Source organism: Miscanthus floridulus, chromosome 8 (assembly GCF_019320115.1).
Source record: "Miscanthus floridulus cultivar M001 chromosome 8, ASM1932011v1, whole genome shotgun sequence".
In the NCBI taxonomy this organism is placed as follows: domain Eukaryota; kingdom Viridiplantae; phylum Streptophyta; class Magnoliopsida; order Poales; family Poaceae; genus Miscanthus; species Miscanthus floridulus.
In genome coordinates, this window is record NC_089587.1 from 200,370,388 (window position 1) to 200,384,201 (window position 13,814).

Consider the following 13,814-nt stretch of genomic DNA (forward strand, 5'->3'; position numbering starts at 1 on the left):
CACAATCTGTGCAATTAGTTATTTTTTTCGTCTATATTTAATACTTCATGCATGTATCCAAACATCCGATGGGACATGGACTAAAATTTTCCTGTAGGAACCAAACACCCCCTAAGTTAGATAATTTAAAATTTAACTATAATTACATAAAATACTAATATTTAGGGTATAAAATAATAACTATTAAATTAATTATAAAAAAATATTTTTATAGTAAGTCTAGTTAGAATTTAAATATTAATACTGTTTTCTATAAACTTGATCACGGTTAAAGTAGTTCGACTTATATAAATATCATAATTATATATATATTTTGGATGGATTGGATAGAAAAGAAAATATCAGTACTCCATGTTTGTTAAGAAAAATAGTGGCAGTTCGCAATTTGTTATAGTCTAAAGACAAATAGAGCTTTTGCCGTTTAGCAGCTTACAGCTACATCAAATCAAAGAAATAAGAAGTCTTAACCCTCAAACTTAAATCTGGCACACAACAAGATTTCAAGCTGGGCCTCTCTTCCTTTGTGCCTTTAGGAGAATTTTGCAAAACATATATGAGTACATTAGTTTTGAACTTTTGTCACTAGCCGGGTCGAAACGCCACCTATTTAGGAAGACAAACAACAGCCTTTAGGAAATTTTCTCATTGTTTTGATGGAGTTGTCCTAATTATTGTAATCATTGTTTTCTTCTATAACCTCCGTTGGGGACCATTGTTTATCTAGTCTAGGTCTTCTTTTTCTTTATTCAATAATCGAGAACTTTGCCCGATTTGTTTAAAAAAGAACTACAATGATTTAGAGGGAGAGGGTCATTGCACTTTGCAAGCGGTCTCATCCTTCGTCTCCCGGATGGTACCACATTGTCATTAAGTCTTGAACCAAGCAAACCACAACTCCTCATTAGTATTATTTGCAACAACACTAAGTTGTGTCCTGCTCAAGGCATATGATATGGTGACCAACGATGAACCATCTCCGATGCTACTTTGCTATTTCATTTAAGTTGAGTATATGGTGGGTTCGATGTCTTATGGATCGAACCTATTCCAAGTTGTTTGCCGGAGCTTTCAAAATAGTTTATAGGCTAAACACATGAGGAGCGCTACCAAGCAGGGGCGGATGTAGTGAAGGTGCATGGGGGCGCAGCGGTTGTCGGATATATAGGCCCAGGGTACCTGCACCGCCTGTATATTCGACCATACCTATCGACCAGGCGAAGACAACAAGGAATGAGGCCCAAGAAGGCCCGACAAACTCAGCAGCTTGGAGATCAAGTCGTATCGAGGACATCCAGAGCCGTCATATCCCGGAGATAGGCTAGAATAATTATGTTGCGCATTCCATGTAACGAACTAGAAAGCCAATATGTTTAGCCGATTGGATCTATTGTAACCCTACCCCCGGCTTATATAAGGAGGGGTACCCCCGAACTAGGAAACCAAAATGGCACCACGAGCATCACCCCCAACTAGACTAGGGTACCACGTGCCTGAGCCGGTATAAATCATGTGTCTCGTGTGCTATCATCTGATTCATCTCACGCGGATAGCTGCTAGGTATTGCCGAAGCTAATTCTTTCGACAACTGTACCCAATTTTTTTTGTAAAAATATTAAGTATGTATATCTATAAATATTATATATCTAGAGCACTTTATCAAATAACAATATGATATATCTAGAGCACTTTAAATGCTCATCCAAAAGGGAAAACAACCCATAGCATACTAGGCTACTAGCACTCTTTGTTCTAAAGCCTGGAAGCCTGAAATGAACCAATGCACACATAGCACAAGTACGAGATAAAAATGATAGAACGAGTTATGAAAGATAAATATGTAAAGTTGACTCTTTTTTCCCTTCCAGACCATCATTATATTTCTTTTTTGTGAAGTTTGAATCTTGATCTTGTTTAATAATCAGTAAATTTTGAAAAAGAATCATTTGTACATTACTCAATTAATAATTGATTTTATTTTTCTAGAACGGTCAAGGCATTAAGAGAAATAGTGATTTACTTTTTATGGACTACTCAATAAAGCACAAAAGATTCCACTCTGATTCTCTAAATCACCAAGAAACTAATATGCTTATCAAGACCTTGACAATGATTATCTTTGTATGAATGTTGATGAATTGTAAGCTTATTAATCCATATACCTCACTATTTTATGTCGTTATATTATATCATTAGCAAATTGCATCGCTTAGGTCCGTACTCCCATGTTTAAAATCCTGGATCCGCCACTGCTACCGAGCAATATATTACATTGAAGTAATTCTTTTTTTAGAAAAAGGAAAGTAATTCTATGCTAATTCTAGTATTCTATTCTCTAAAATAAACTAGAGGGCTAGGAGCTGAAAACTAGCTTCTCCTTATCCATTTCTCGCACAAAATCACTTCTTATATTGAGCTTAGTTATTCTATAGTAGAGAATCGCTTGGAGCTCGATCACGTGATACCCGGTATCATAGAACTTTTTGCGGTGCGGTTTCAACGAACAGTCCGCGCGCACCCGACCCCAACCCGTTACCCGTGCTGAAACCCAAACCATCTGGGCCGATGAATCGGGAAGGAGAGGGGGAAGGGGAAAGAAACAGGAGTGGGGAGCAGAGGTCAGGGGTGGCGAGGCATTTTTGGCCACAGGGGCGCTGCCAAAAGGCGTCGTCCCGATCGAATCAGCCACGTCCTCATCGGCGACCCGACAGCAACACGGCCCGCGGGGAGAGTGCCTGTCTCCGCCACCACAACCCCGGCGAGGTCCCCCCTCTCCGTCCACACGGCCGCCACACCTCCTTCCCCTCCGTCTTCTCCCTCCCCTCGCGCGTCGCCGCTATAAATACCTCCTCCCGCCTCCTCCTCCCCTTCCATCTCACATTCTGACTGACACAGACAAGCCTATTGCATTCATTCGCCGCACACGCGCCATTGCCGCGGGCGCACGAGCTCCCGAGGCCCTCATCGCCGTGGCGTTCGTCTCGCCGGATCGATCGCTCCGTCCCTGCGCACGCACCTGCATCAATTTGGCTTTCCTTCCTGGCTCTGAATGATGCCTTCCCCGTAGGGCTTGCGTTCTCTCTGCTTTGATTTGATCGTGCCCAGCTGGAGCAGACAAATTGCCTCAGTTTCCCGGTTCTGTACGTGCGCGATCGAGTTTGGTGATGGTCATCTAGCTAAGAGAGGCGATCGATCATCCGGCGAGATCGGAGGAGGGGACGGAGCCGCGCTCCGTAGCTCGTATAATTCAAAAAAGTGCGCCACGGTAAGCCATCTGTTCTGTCGTTATTCCCCTGTTTAAACCCGAAATAAGATTTATCTTCTCCTCATGTCGAATATACGGAATTTCGGCATTTTAATCAGAACTTGATTTTTTTTTGGCCATTTTGTTTGTTGCGCTTGGAACATACGTAAGTATAATTTCTTCTTTTTTTCGTCTTTTTCATTGGTGGTGGTAGTATATGCTACCTTTTTGTAGGCCTCTACTCTCTCACTATCTCAACAAACAAGTGATTGTGAATGAACGGTGAGAAGCACCGAAACACATTATATGTCTTTGTTTTAGGCAATCATTTCCAAATGGGTACCTTCTATACTGCACATGCCTGTCATTTTTCGTTAGGGAACCTTAGGAGTATCACCACTGATGGTTGAGATCAGAGGCTGCACCAGTTTGTATGTACTGATGAAGAAAGCATCTTCAGATGCAATTATTTTCTTCTTAAGATAATGGCATAATTTCATGGTGAATTTCATCCACTAATTTCCCATCAAAAATTACTTTTCCCGCTAGTGCATCCATTTTTTTTAAGAGTGACCATCCTCAGCTCTACGGGTCTTTTCTTGATCATCTAACCTGATGGTTCACTTTCGTGGTACCACTGCATATCAAGTCCAAACAAAAGTTTTTATTTTTCCTCTTTTGTCTTTTTTTTTAAAAAAAACAGAGTATGCATTGCACCTTCACTTTCCGGGCACAGCACAGTACGGCTTTACAAATGGCATGGCCAGTTCTCTCCACGCGCAGCATGTGCATGAAGAGCGTAAGGATGTCGTCATAAGGTGCTTAGCTCTTGGGAGCCCCTAGACCCGTTTTTGTGTGTTACTCTATAGTGTTACTGCACATATCCTCGACAGCGAAGGAGCATCTGTTCGCTCGGTGGAATTCTAGAGGAATCTGGATGAATCTAGAGGAATTTGTGAGAGAAAAATACTATTCCGGATGAAAAAAGAAACGGATCAAGTCGTATTTAAGGGCATGCGAACGGGGCCTTAAATTGGCTTCATCTGACAATGTCACTAGACGATTCTGTGTCACCTTGCTTGACACGTGCCATATCCTTTTGGATCTGTCTGGAAGAATTTTTGCTTTAGCTAGAAATTTTAATGTTATCTTAGGTTCTCGATTGTAAAGTGACTTTTGTCCAATTACTCATGTCGGGCTCTGGGTTTTTTTTTTTTTTTTTTTTTTTTTTTTTTTGCTTTCATGCAGGGTGACCCTTGATATGCAATTTAGCCTTAAGATGTGTGCTATACTAAATTACGGCAGGAGCCTCATTAAGATTTATTGTTGGGTCTTTTTTTTATCTAAGTGCATAAAACGCGACTGAAAATAGTGTCACAATAACCATCCTTTCAGTTTCAGTTTCAGGTGCTGAAACCAAGATGGTTAATTTCGGTAAGAAATTGATGGCGGACCAATTGGAGGAGTGGCGAGAGTAAGTTACTTCGGTACTCAGAAAATTTTGCAATCATTTTAAGCTACGGTTTCATTATGTAACTATATATGCAAACATAGATATTTAGTTCAAATGTCCTTACTGTTGTCCTTACTTTGCACCTTTGATATTAGAAATGCAACTGAAGCTATATATAAAAGGTTCTTTGTTATCGTGCTTCTTATAAACCCGATAGTTCTGTATACCTGGAATTTTCTTCAGTTCCATTTCTCATGAAACACCATTTCGTTCACAATATGAACAAGTTTTCCCTTAAAAAACCTCAATGACTCTTCTTTCTCTTTTGCTTTTGATAGATACTATATTAATTATAAGATGATGAAGAAAAAGGTAAAACAATATGTACAGCAGACCCAAACTGGTGGAAAAAATCGTGACCAGGTTCTTAAGGAGTTCTCAAGGGTGCTTGATGACCAGGTACCATTGAGCATATTTGCCCCCTACCCCACAGTTTAAACCATCAGCACCGAAATGTCCATCTTCAGTTGCATGTTACTACCTTATTAACAGCGCTCACATAAGCTTCTTTCTTGTAGATTGAAAAGATTGTGCTATTTCTTCTGCAACAACAAGGTCATCTGGCTAGGAGGATCGAGAATTTAGGAGCGCAGCGTGCCATACTTATGGAGCGGTCTGATGTATCCCAAATTTGTCAACTACGCCAGGCTTACAGGGAAGTTGGATATGATCTTGTGAAGCTACTTAGGTTTCTTGATATGAATGCTACTGGTATCCGGAAGATACTTAAGAAGTTCGATAAGCGCTTTGGCTATAAGTTTACAGATTATTACGTCTCTACCCGAGCAAACCATCCTTATTCTCAGCTTCAGCAGATCTTCAAGCAAGTGGTAAACTATCATGCTACTGCATCCTTTTTATTTGAAAAAGGATCATCCTTTTCCTCTAATTGCACTTCGCGAATACAGGGAGTCGTGGCTGTTGTTGGTGCTTTGTCTCGCAACCTTGCTTATCTACAAGATCATCAAGGAAGCTTAGCAAATATCTATGATTACCCATCACTCATCTTGAAGGTCTTACATTCTTTTTCTATCCTCTTAACCATATAATGTATTCCCATATGATCTGAACTCTAAAGTCAACATGCTCACCTTTTCTTCTCATTTGCAGGATCCCGTCATAGAACAAATAAATCATTCAGTACAAAAACTCACGCACTCCACAGGCTTTCTGCAATTTTTAGGGCAAAATGCACTTATCGTTGCGGAGGATATGCAGAGTGGCTCAGATCTCGGTGATGACAAGGATTACCATTTCTTGTCACTGCTGCTAAACTTGGTAAACACGTTTCTGTACATGGTCAATACATACATCATCGTTCCAACTGCTGATGACTATTCAGTAAGCCTCGGAGCTGCAGCGACTGTTTGCGGTGTGATTATTGGATCAATGGCAGTTGCCCAAATCTTCTCCTCAGTATATTTCAGTGCCTGGTCGAACAAATCGTACTTCAGACCCCTCGTATTTAGCAGCATTATGTTATTTCTTGGGAACCTGCTCTATGCTTTGGCATATGATCTGAATTCCCTAACTGTTCTTATTGTTGGACGACTACTGTGCGGGTATAGTTACTATTATCTCCTTGTTTTTCTCGGTAGAAATCAGAAACTGTTGATTGATCAAATTGGCAATCATCTGCAGTTTGGGTTCGGCCAGAGCCGTGAACCGCCGCTACATCAGCGACTGTGTACCCCTGAAAACCAGGATGCAGGCATCTGCTGGGTTTGTCAGTGCTAGCGCTCTTGGAATGGCATGTGGTCCTGCTCTTGCCGGTCTGCTGCAGACAAAATTTAAGATATATGGGCTTACATTCAATCAGAACACCTTACCTGGGTGGGTCATGTGTCTTGCTTGGCTTGCATATTTGTTCTGGTTGTGGATTTCATTCAAAGAGCCGGGCCACATTGCTACAGACAATTCAGTCAGCACGCAGTCATCTGATTCTGGTAAGCTCTTTTACTTTGCGTGATTGAAAAACACGACTGTTGTCACTATCAGGAACCATATGCTTTCAACATGGCTTACAAAATTTCTCGGTCAAAACAGGCCGTCGAGTAGGCGATCATTTGGAGGATGGCCTCGGGGAGCCTTTGCTCATTGATGCAAAACCAGGGCAGGATGACGATGGCGAGGACAATGACGACAACGATGAGGACCCCGAAGAATCTCATAGACCCGCGACATCGCTTGCTGCAGCATACAGATTGCTGACGCCATCTGTGAAGGTTCCATTCTCTACCATTTTTTTCAGATGTTTTGCTTGTAATGCCCTTTACTATCATAGATGCACGGTGCAACTCCTGCTTCTCAGTGTTTCTTCTGCATTAGCTCACGTCTATTCTCTAAAACTTATCAGGTTCAGCTACTGATCTACTTTATGCTCAAGTTCGCCATGGAAATTCTGCTCTCGGAGTCAAGTGTTGTGACCACGTTCTATTTTAAGTGGACAACTAGTACCGTGGCAATCTTTCTTGCAGTTCTTGGCCTGACGGTTCTTCCAGTTAATGTCATCGTCGGGAGCTATGTCACCAACTTGTTCCAGGACAGGTATGTGATGTTCGTTATTCACTTGCTCTGAAAGCCGGAGAGATCCTCAGACCAACCGCATTTGGCTCATTCTGCACTTGTTTTTTCTTGCTCAACTACCAAAGGCAAATTCTGGTGGCCTCCGAGATCATGGTGTTGATCGGCATTGTCATGAGCTTCTGCTTCACCCCTCACTATTCCGTCCCACAATATGTCACGTCAGCGCTCATCACCTTCGTATTCGCCGAGGTGCTCGAAGGTAAGTAGTGACTGGAGAAAGCTGCGTGCAGTGTTTCTGAAATAGTCATTCCACGTGTTTCCAACCACCTGTGAACAATGCGTTGCAGGAGTGAACCTGTCCCTCCTCTCTCGCGTGATGTCGTCAAGGCTCTCCCGCGGGACCTACAACGGCGGGCTGCTCTCGACGGAGGCCGGAACGCTGGCCCGCGTTGCCGCCGACATGACCATCACGGCCGCCGGGTATCTGGGGCAGAGCCGCCTCCTGAACGCCACCCTCCTGCCGTCCCTGGTGATCTGTTTAGCCTCTATCATCGCGACGTTCTGCACGTACAACTCACTCTACTGATGACCGATGAACCAACCGCTCTCCTCTTATACACGTTCTGCTTGAGCTGTGGAGCTGCTGGATTGCGTCTTTGCAGTGACGCTGTAAATTTTGCAGGCTGCCGCTGCTAATGTAAGCTAAGCTTCGAGTGGTCCATGTGTGCCGAAGCCTACAGGCTGTAGTGTTGCAAACTTGCTACGGCTGTAACAGAAACATGTACGCGTTAAATAAACTGCCCTACTGATCTAATATAACAACGAGAATCTGAAGCGGCAAGTTCAAAATTGCCGTCAGAGTTTAAAGTTCAGACATTCATTTGCTGGATTCCTTGAATAGGATATATACTAATTGGTTGCAAGCAGCGAACTAAATACTAGCACAGAACACCATACATGTTTGAATTTTGATGCGAGGTGCCGCGCGAACACAAGGTTGCCGCGTAATTCTGCAACCAAGTGAAAGGCCACTGGTAGTTTTTGCCGTTGGGTGGTTGAGGCCTTTCTTTCCTCACACTCATGGCATGCTCGGTCAAGCTGTGCAAAATCAAATGTTTATTTTGCCTATGGTCGTACCTTCATCATGAAGTCTCCGACTATCCGTATTGCCTTTCGGTTGCCTAGCAAGAAGCTGACAGCTATGAAGCAGAGCCAATTATTCACCATATCTGAATAGAAATGCTATACAACACATATGTGTTTTAACACAAAAAAAAAAAACACATGGATATTTTTATCTCTCTCCCTCTCTTTCTCACCGGTGACCACCGGCGCCGGCGCCGGCGACCGGCGAGCTTGCCCCGGCGCCCGCACCCGCGCCCGCGCCAGCCATGGTAGTGGCGGCGGCGGCGCCTGCGGCGGCACCCGACGCGCCTCCGCGCGCCCGCACCGGCCATGGCAGTGGCGGTGGCGGTGGCGGCGGCGGCGGATCTGTGATTTGTCCTTCCATAGAAAATAAAATTGTGATCTGTGATCTGTGGAGGTTGGAGGTAGAAGAAAGATAAAGATTGTTGAATTTTAATCCTATAATGCAAAAAAAAATCATGTGTTGAAACTGCATAAAACACACGGTTGATTTTCAGGTGACACAAAGGCTGCGGACCACGGAGACCAAAAGAGCCGGTGTGTCAGCTCAAACCGCACCAAACAAACTACCAACTCACCCAAGAACAGTTTCTTCAGCAAACTCTGATTGCTTGCTAGTATATAAGCACACGAAACTCTGAGAGTTGGCATCATCATCAAACTCGAAATCCAACAGCTTCCTTCCTGTCGATCCAATGGCTTCTGTCCTGATCTCAGCACAAGCAATGGCCGTCCTCGCTGTCGCAAGCTTCTTCGCACTCCTGTGCATCTCTCAGCAAGGTGACCGGTCTTCTTCCTGTTGTTGTGTTTCTTGTTTCTGATGTCAGGTTCGTCATTGCCTACGTTGTGACTGACTCTTCATTCTTTGTGATGTGTGCGTGGCAGCGCGAGCTGCGAACTACACGTTCATGAAGGACGCGGTGCACGCGCCGCGGATGGCCGACTACGACTACATCATAATCGGCGGCGGCACGGCGGGTTGCCCGCTGGCGGCCACCCTGTCGGACCGCTCGCGCGTGCTGCTGCTGGAGCGCGGGGACTCCCCCTACGAGGACGCGCGCGTGCTGAGCATGGCGCACTTCTCGGAAGTGCTGGCGGACACGTCGGCGTCGTCCCCGTCGCAGCGGTTCGTGTCGGAGGACGGCGTGATCAACTCCCGCCCGCGCGTGCTGGGCGGCGGCAGCTGCATCAACGCCGGGTTCTTCACGCGCGCGGGCGCCGGCTACGTCAGGGCGGCCGGGTGGGACCCCAGGGAGGTGCGCGCGGCGTACCGGTGGGTGGAGGACGTGGTCGCGTTCCGCCCGGCGCTGGGCCCGTGGCAGGCCGCCGTAAGGAGGGGCCTGCTGGAGACCGGCGTGCTCCCGGACAACGGGTTCACGTATGACCACATCCCGGGGACGAAGGTCGGTGGGTCCATCTTTGACGAGGACGGCCGGCGGCACACGGCGGCGGACCTGCTCCGGTACGCCAACCAGGACGGCATCGACCTGTATCTCCGGGCGAGAGTGTCCAGGATCTTGTTCCGTTACAAAGGTGAGAGCGTCTCACGGCATGCATAACTGAATGCCAAATCCGGTAAGCTTTGTTAAAAGTGTACTATCATGCAAGAAAAATAAAAACGGTTGCAGGTAACGGTAGTACTAGTACCCGTGGCATCTTTGTCGGTATCACGCGCTTTGGGCCGAGCTCGGCGTCACACCGGAGAAGTGATCGACGAATTCGATCGACTGCCAACCGCACTAGAAAAAAAGAAAAAAGGTTGAAACCGCGGCAATACATATTTTGTTGCAGGAACCAAGCCGGTGGCGGAAGGCGTGGTGTACCATGACTCGCGCGGCAACGCTCACACGGCGTACCTCAGCCCCGGCGCCGCCAGCGAGGTCATTCCTCTCAGCGGGGGCGCTGGGCAGCCCGCAGCAGCTGATGCTGAGTGGCATCGGCCCAGCCGACCACCTCCGCTCGCTCGGCATCGACGTCGTCCTCGACCTGCCGGGCGTCGGGCAGGGCATGTCCGACAACCCCATGAACGCCATCTACGTGCCGTCGCCGTCGGCGGTGGAGGTGTCGCTGATCCAGGTAGTCGGCATCACCCAGTTCGGCAGCTACATCGAGGGCGCCAGCGGGGCCAACTGGAACAGCCACCCCTCGGGCACGCAGACGCAGCCTCCTCGGAACCTCGGCATGTTCTCTCCGCAGACGGGGCAGCTCGCGACGGTGCCGCCCAAGGAGCGGACGCCGGAGGCCATCGCGCGCGCCGTGGAGGCCATGAGCCAGGTCCCCGACGCGGCGCTCCGTGGCGGGTTCATCCTGGAGAAGGTGCTGGGCCCGCAGTCCACGGGCCACCTGGCGCTCCGCAACCTGAACCCCGACGACAACCCCTCGGTGCGGTTCAACTACTTCGCGCACCCGGACGACCTCCGCCGCTGCGTCGCGGGCATCTCCGCCATCGAGCGCGTGATCCGCTCCAGGGCCTTCTCGCGCTTCACCTACCCCAACTTCGCGTTCCCGGCCGCGCTCAACGTCACGGCCGACTTCCCCGTGAACACGCTGTACCGGCGCGGCGGCGGCGACCCCAGGGCGCTGGAGCAGTTCTGCAGGGACACCGTCATGACCATCTGGCACTACCACGGCGGCTGCCAGGTCGGCCGGGTCGTCGACCGCAACTACAAGGTCCTGGGTGTCGAGGCCCTCCGCGTCATCGACGGCTCCACCTTCAACGCCTCGCCGGGCACCAACCCGCAGGCCACCGTCATGATGCTCGGCAGGTACAGAATCAGGACATCGATCTCTCGCGCGTCTCTTGGGTTGGGTAACATGGCGCGACGTTCGTTCTTGCCGGCGATTCAGTTCAGGGCCTCGATCTCACTGACGTGCGGTTTTGTTCTTTGATGTGGCAGGTACATGGGCGTGAAGCTCCTGAAGGAGAGGATGCTACTGGAACCATGAGGCAGGAAAAATCTCCAGTCTGGTACCTCTGCACACGCGCGTGTGCCGCCTGCGTTTAACCTTCAAGATTCTTTTAGTGACGATCGTACAAGTTATTGGAGATGCTAATTGTAATGGATGAATTCCACACCAATTAATTTGCACAAAATGTGGATGGTATTTATACCGTTCATTTCATGTCTAAAGTCTAACTCTATTGCGTGGAGTCCTAGAACATTTCTGGCCCCTTGTCGTCAGACACGCATTTTTCTTGCAAACGTGTCTACATGGACGTGGCCGTTTGTCAGTGAAACTAAAGGGCGGCCTTTGTTCTTAATCTTGAGCCAGAAACTCCACCAGCTTCTAAAGTACAGTACTCTACTTACTGTATTTATGAGACTCGATCTGATATTCTGATCCGTGCTTGTCGGCACGACCGCACGAAGTCACGAACCGTCCATTATGAAGCAGGACCGAGTAGCAGTCGCTTTCGCAGCCCACAGCAAATTGGTTGCAAAAGAGCAAAACTTTTCGCGCCACGGCTACGCCAGGGGAACCCAGTGACCAGTGTCCTAATTTCTGAATATGCCATACCAGAGTTGCCTATCAGCTAATCCGAAGGACGTCTAGTATCATCTACGTATGCTGCACTAGTACGTACCATTTGTGTACTAATGGGGGTGTTAATTAAGATATTTGAAGTGCAAGGTAAGGCTATCTTCGACAACCACGCCCAAAATACAAGACTTATTCGTTCTTTGGGTAGCGCTACAGGCAAAAGGTTCAATACCTATTCGGCATCTTCTTCAACAACATGACCCAAAAGAGAATCATTTCTGCAAATGGGTTTCCAGGAGAGAGGATACCTATATTTAGATTGTGCCACCAGCCAAGCAGCCTGTTCGGCAGCATATAACTGCATGTATCTGGCTTGGCTTATCAGTCAACCAACAGTGTTTTTTTTTCACACCAAACTAGCCAGCAGTACTTTCAGTCCATGGCTTATAAGTCAATCCACAGGGCGGAGGTTTCTGTTTTGATCTCAACTGATGCTCGCGTTGCAGGCTTGCAGGGCGTTCTGGCTTGGTCGGTAAAGCTAAAGCCCAATCAGTACTTCTTCGTGGATCTTTGATAATTTTTGCCTTTGGCAAACGCAGTACTACTATGAAAAAGAAAAAAAAATCTGGCTACGGAGATAGACACCACCGAAATATTTTATCTTAGGACAGAGGATTTATCACCTAGTCCTATGTCCCGCCCGCACATACCCAGTGAGAGGGATTATCCGGTGAGAAAACCGATCCATTTTACTTGTGCGTTGGGAACACAGGATAGACGAGGGGATTTTTTCCACGTGACCGACCAAAAATTCGCCTGACCAACGTTCAAACTGTGGTCACGAGGAAAGCCACCGGAAGGCTTGACCAATGCAGTACTACTATGAAGCACGAGTTCTACCGACATCATTTCTTTAGAACCTAATGTAATTGCTGAAACACTACTAAAAATTGTGGATCTCCAATTCAAAAAAAAAATGCGGATCTCAATTTATGAAACTAACCGTAGGTTTACATTAGGAAGTTTCATTTCATTCATGCTTCGGATAACATCAACTGATCAGCAAGGGCTGCAGGACTCGAGTGCAGTCAAGAATTGCAAGAGTACATACGGCCTAAAAAGGTACGAAGAGACATCGCAAGAACATGGCAGAAACACAGTGCATGCCGTGTAAGTTAACGTGGCCGACTACCCACGAACGGCCATTCCTTTTCTTTTTGTATAACCACTTCTTTTTTCTTCTTATAATAATAGCCAAAGATCCGATCGCTCTTGTGATGGGGCGCACATGACAGCGATACGGTCTAACGTCTCACTGGCTTGCGGGGCCAGTGGATCAACCGGACCCAACGGCCAGAGAGAGCAGGCGTCGCTGAGGTCCAGGCTCATGGGCCGTCTCCGGGCACGAGGTCACGTGGTCACGCTTGGTTCTCCCGTTCCACAGATAAACGCAGATCTCGGAAAGTAAACTAGCGGACAAACCCCCTGATTTTTTTATTTTTTAGCCATTTTTAAAAAAAAATCACAAATATATATCTGGAGGTATGATTTCAAAATATGTACCCTTAGTTAGGCGCCATAATTGCTGGTTAGCTTACATGTTCCGGCGCCATCGTTGCTGACGCCGAGCTCTTGGACTCGACGCTGACGTGGCGGTGACTTGGGCAGTCAGCTCGGCGCCATAGATCTTAGGGTCGAGCTCGGCGCCGTGGTTACTGGCGCCCAACCTGTCTTACGTATGGGCCCTAATCATTTCTCTCTTCCTCTCCCTCTCTCTCTCGCATCGTCAGCGCCTGCCCGAGCAGCGCACCGCCGCCGCTGCACGCGCCTTCTCTCGCCCCCGGTCGCCCGCGCCCTTCCCCGCGCCCGCGCCGGACCCCGTGCACGCGCCCTCGCCCGCGCCGG

At 47.6% G+C, this 13,814-nt stretch overlaps 1 protein-coding gene and 1 pseudogene across 2 annotated transcripts; both read left to right on the forward strand.

The window, feature by feature from the left end:
- Window positions 1–2,628: 2,628 nt before the first annotated feature.
- On the forward strand, window positions 2,629–8,160 carry LOC136477911 (SPX domain-containing membrane protein OsI_08463). 2 transcript variants are annotated; one of them, XM_066476172.1, is made up of 11 exons: window positions 2,629–3,262; window positions 4,643–4,715; window positions 5,033–5,153; window positions 5,273–5,584; window positions 5,663–5,767; window positions 5,865–6,316; window positions 6,396–6,700; window positions 6,801–6,979; window positions 7,111–7,301; window positions 7,406–7,539; window positions 7,628–8,160. In XM_066476172.1, the coding sequence occupies exons 2-11, from the start codon at window positions 4,663–4,665 to the stop codon at window positions 7,864–7,866; spliced, it is 2,091 nt and encodes a 696-aa protein (XP_066332269.1). In that variant the 5' UTR covers window positions 2,629–3,262; window positions 4,643–4,662; the 3' UTR covers window positions 7,867–8,160. The 2 variants fall into 2 exon arrangements, with proteins under 2 accessions (XP_066332269.1, XP_066332268.1); XM_066476171.1 differs by having other exon boundaries at window positions 2,630–3,262; window positions 4,637–4,715.
- Window positions 8,161–9,103: 943 nt separating this feature from the next.
- Window positions 9,104–11,824, forward strand: LOC136474560 (protein HOTHEAD-like; annotated as a pseudogene).
- Window positions 11,825–13,814: the final 1,990 nt, after the last annotated feature.

Bases quoted from the DNA above. Each gene is read 5' to 3' on its own strand.
- LOC136477911 (XM_066476172.1), top strand. From the start codon at position 4,663: ATGGTTAATTTCGGTAAGAAATTGATGGCGGACCAATTGGAGGAGTGG. The intron at 5,768-5,864 runs GTCTTACATTCT...TCTCATTTGCAG, and splicing joins ACCCATCACTCATCTTGAAG to GATCCCGTCATAGAACAAAT. The intron at 6,701-6,800 runs GTAAGCTCTTTT...CGGTCAAAACAG, and splicing joins CACGCAGTCATCTGATTCTG to GCCGTCGAGTAGGCGATCAT.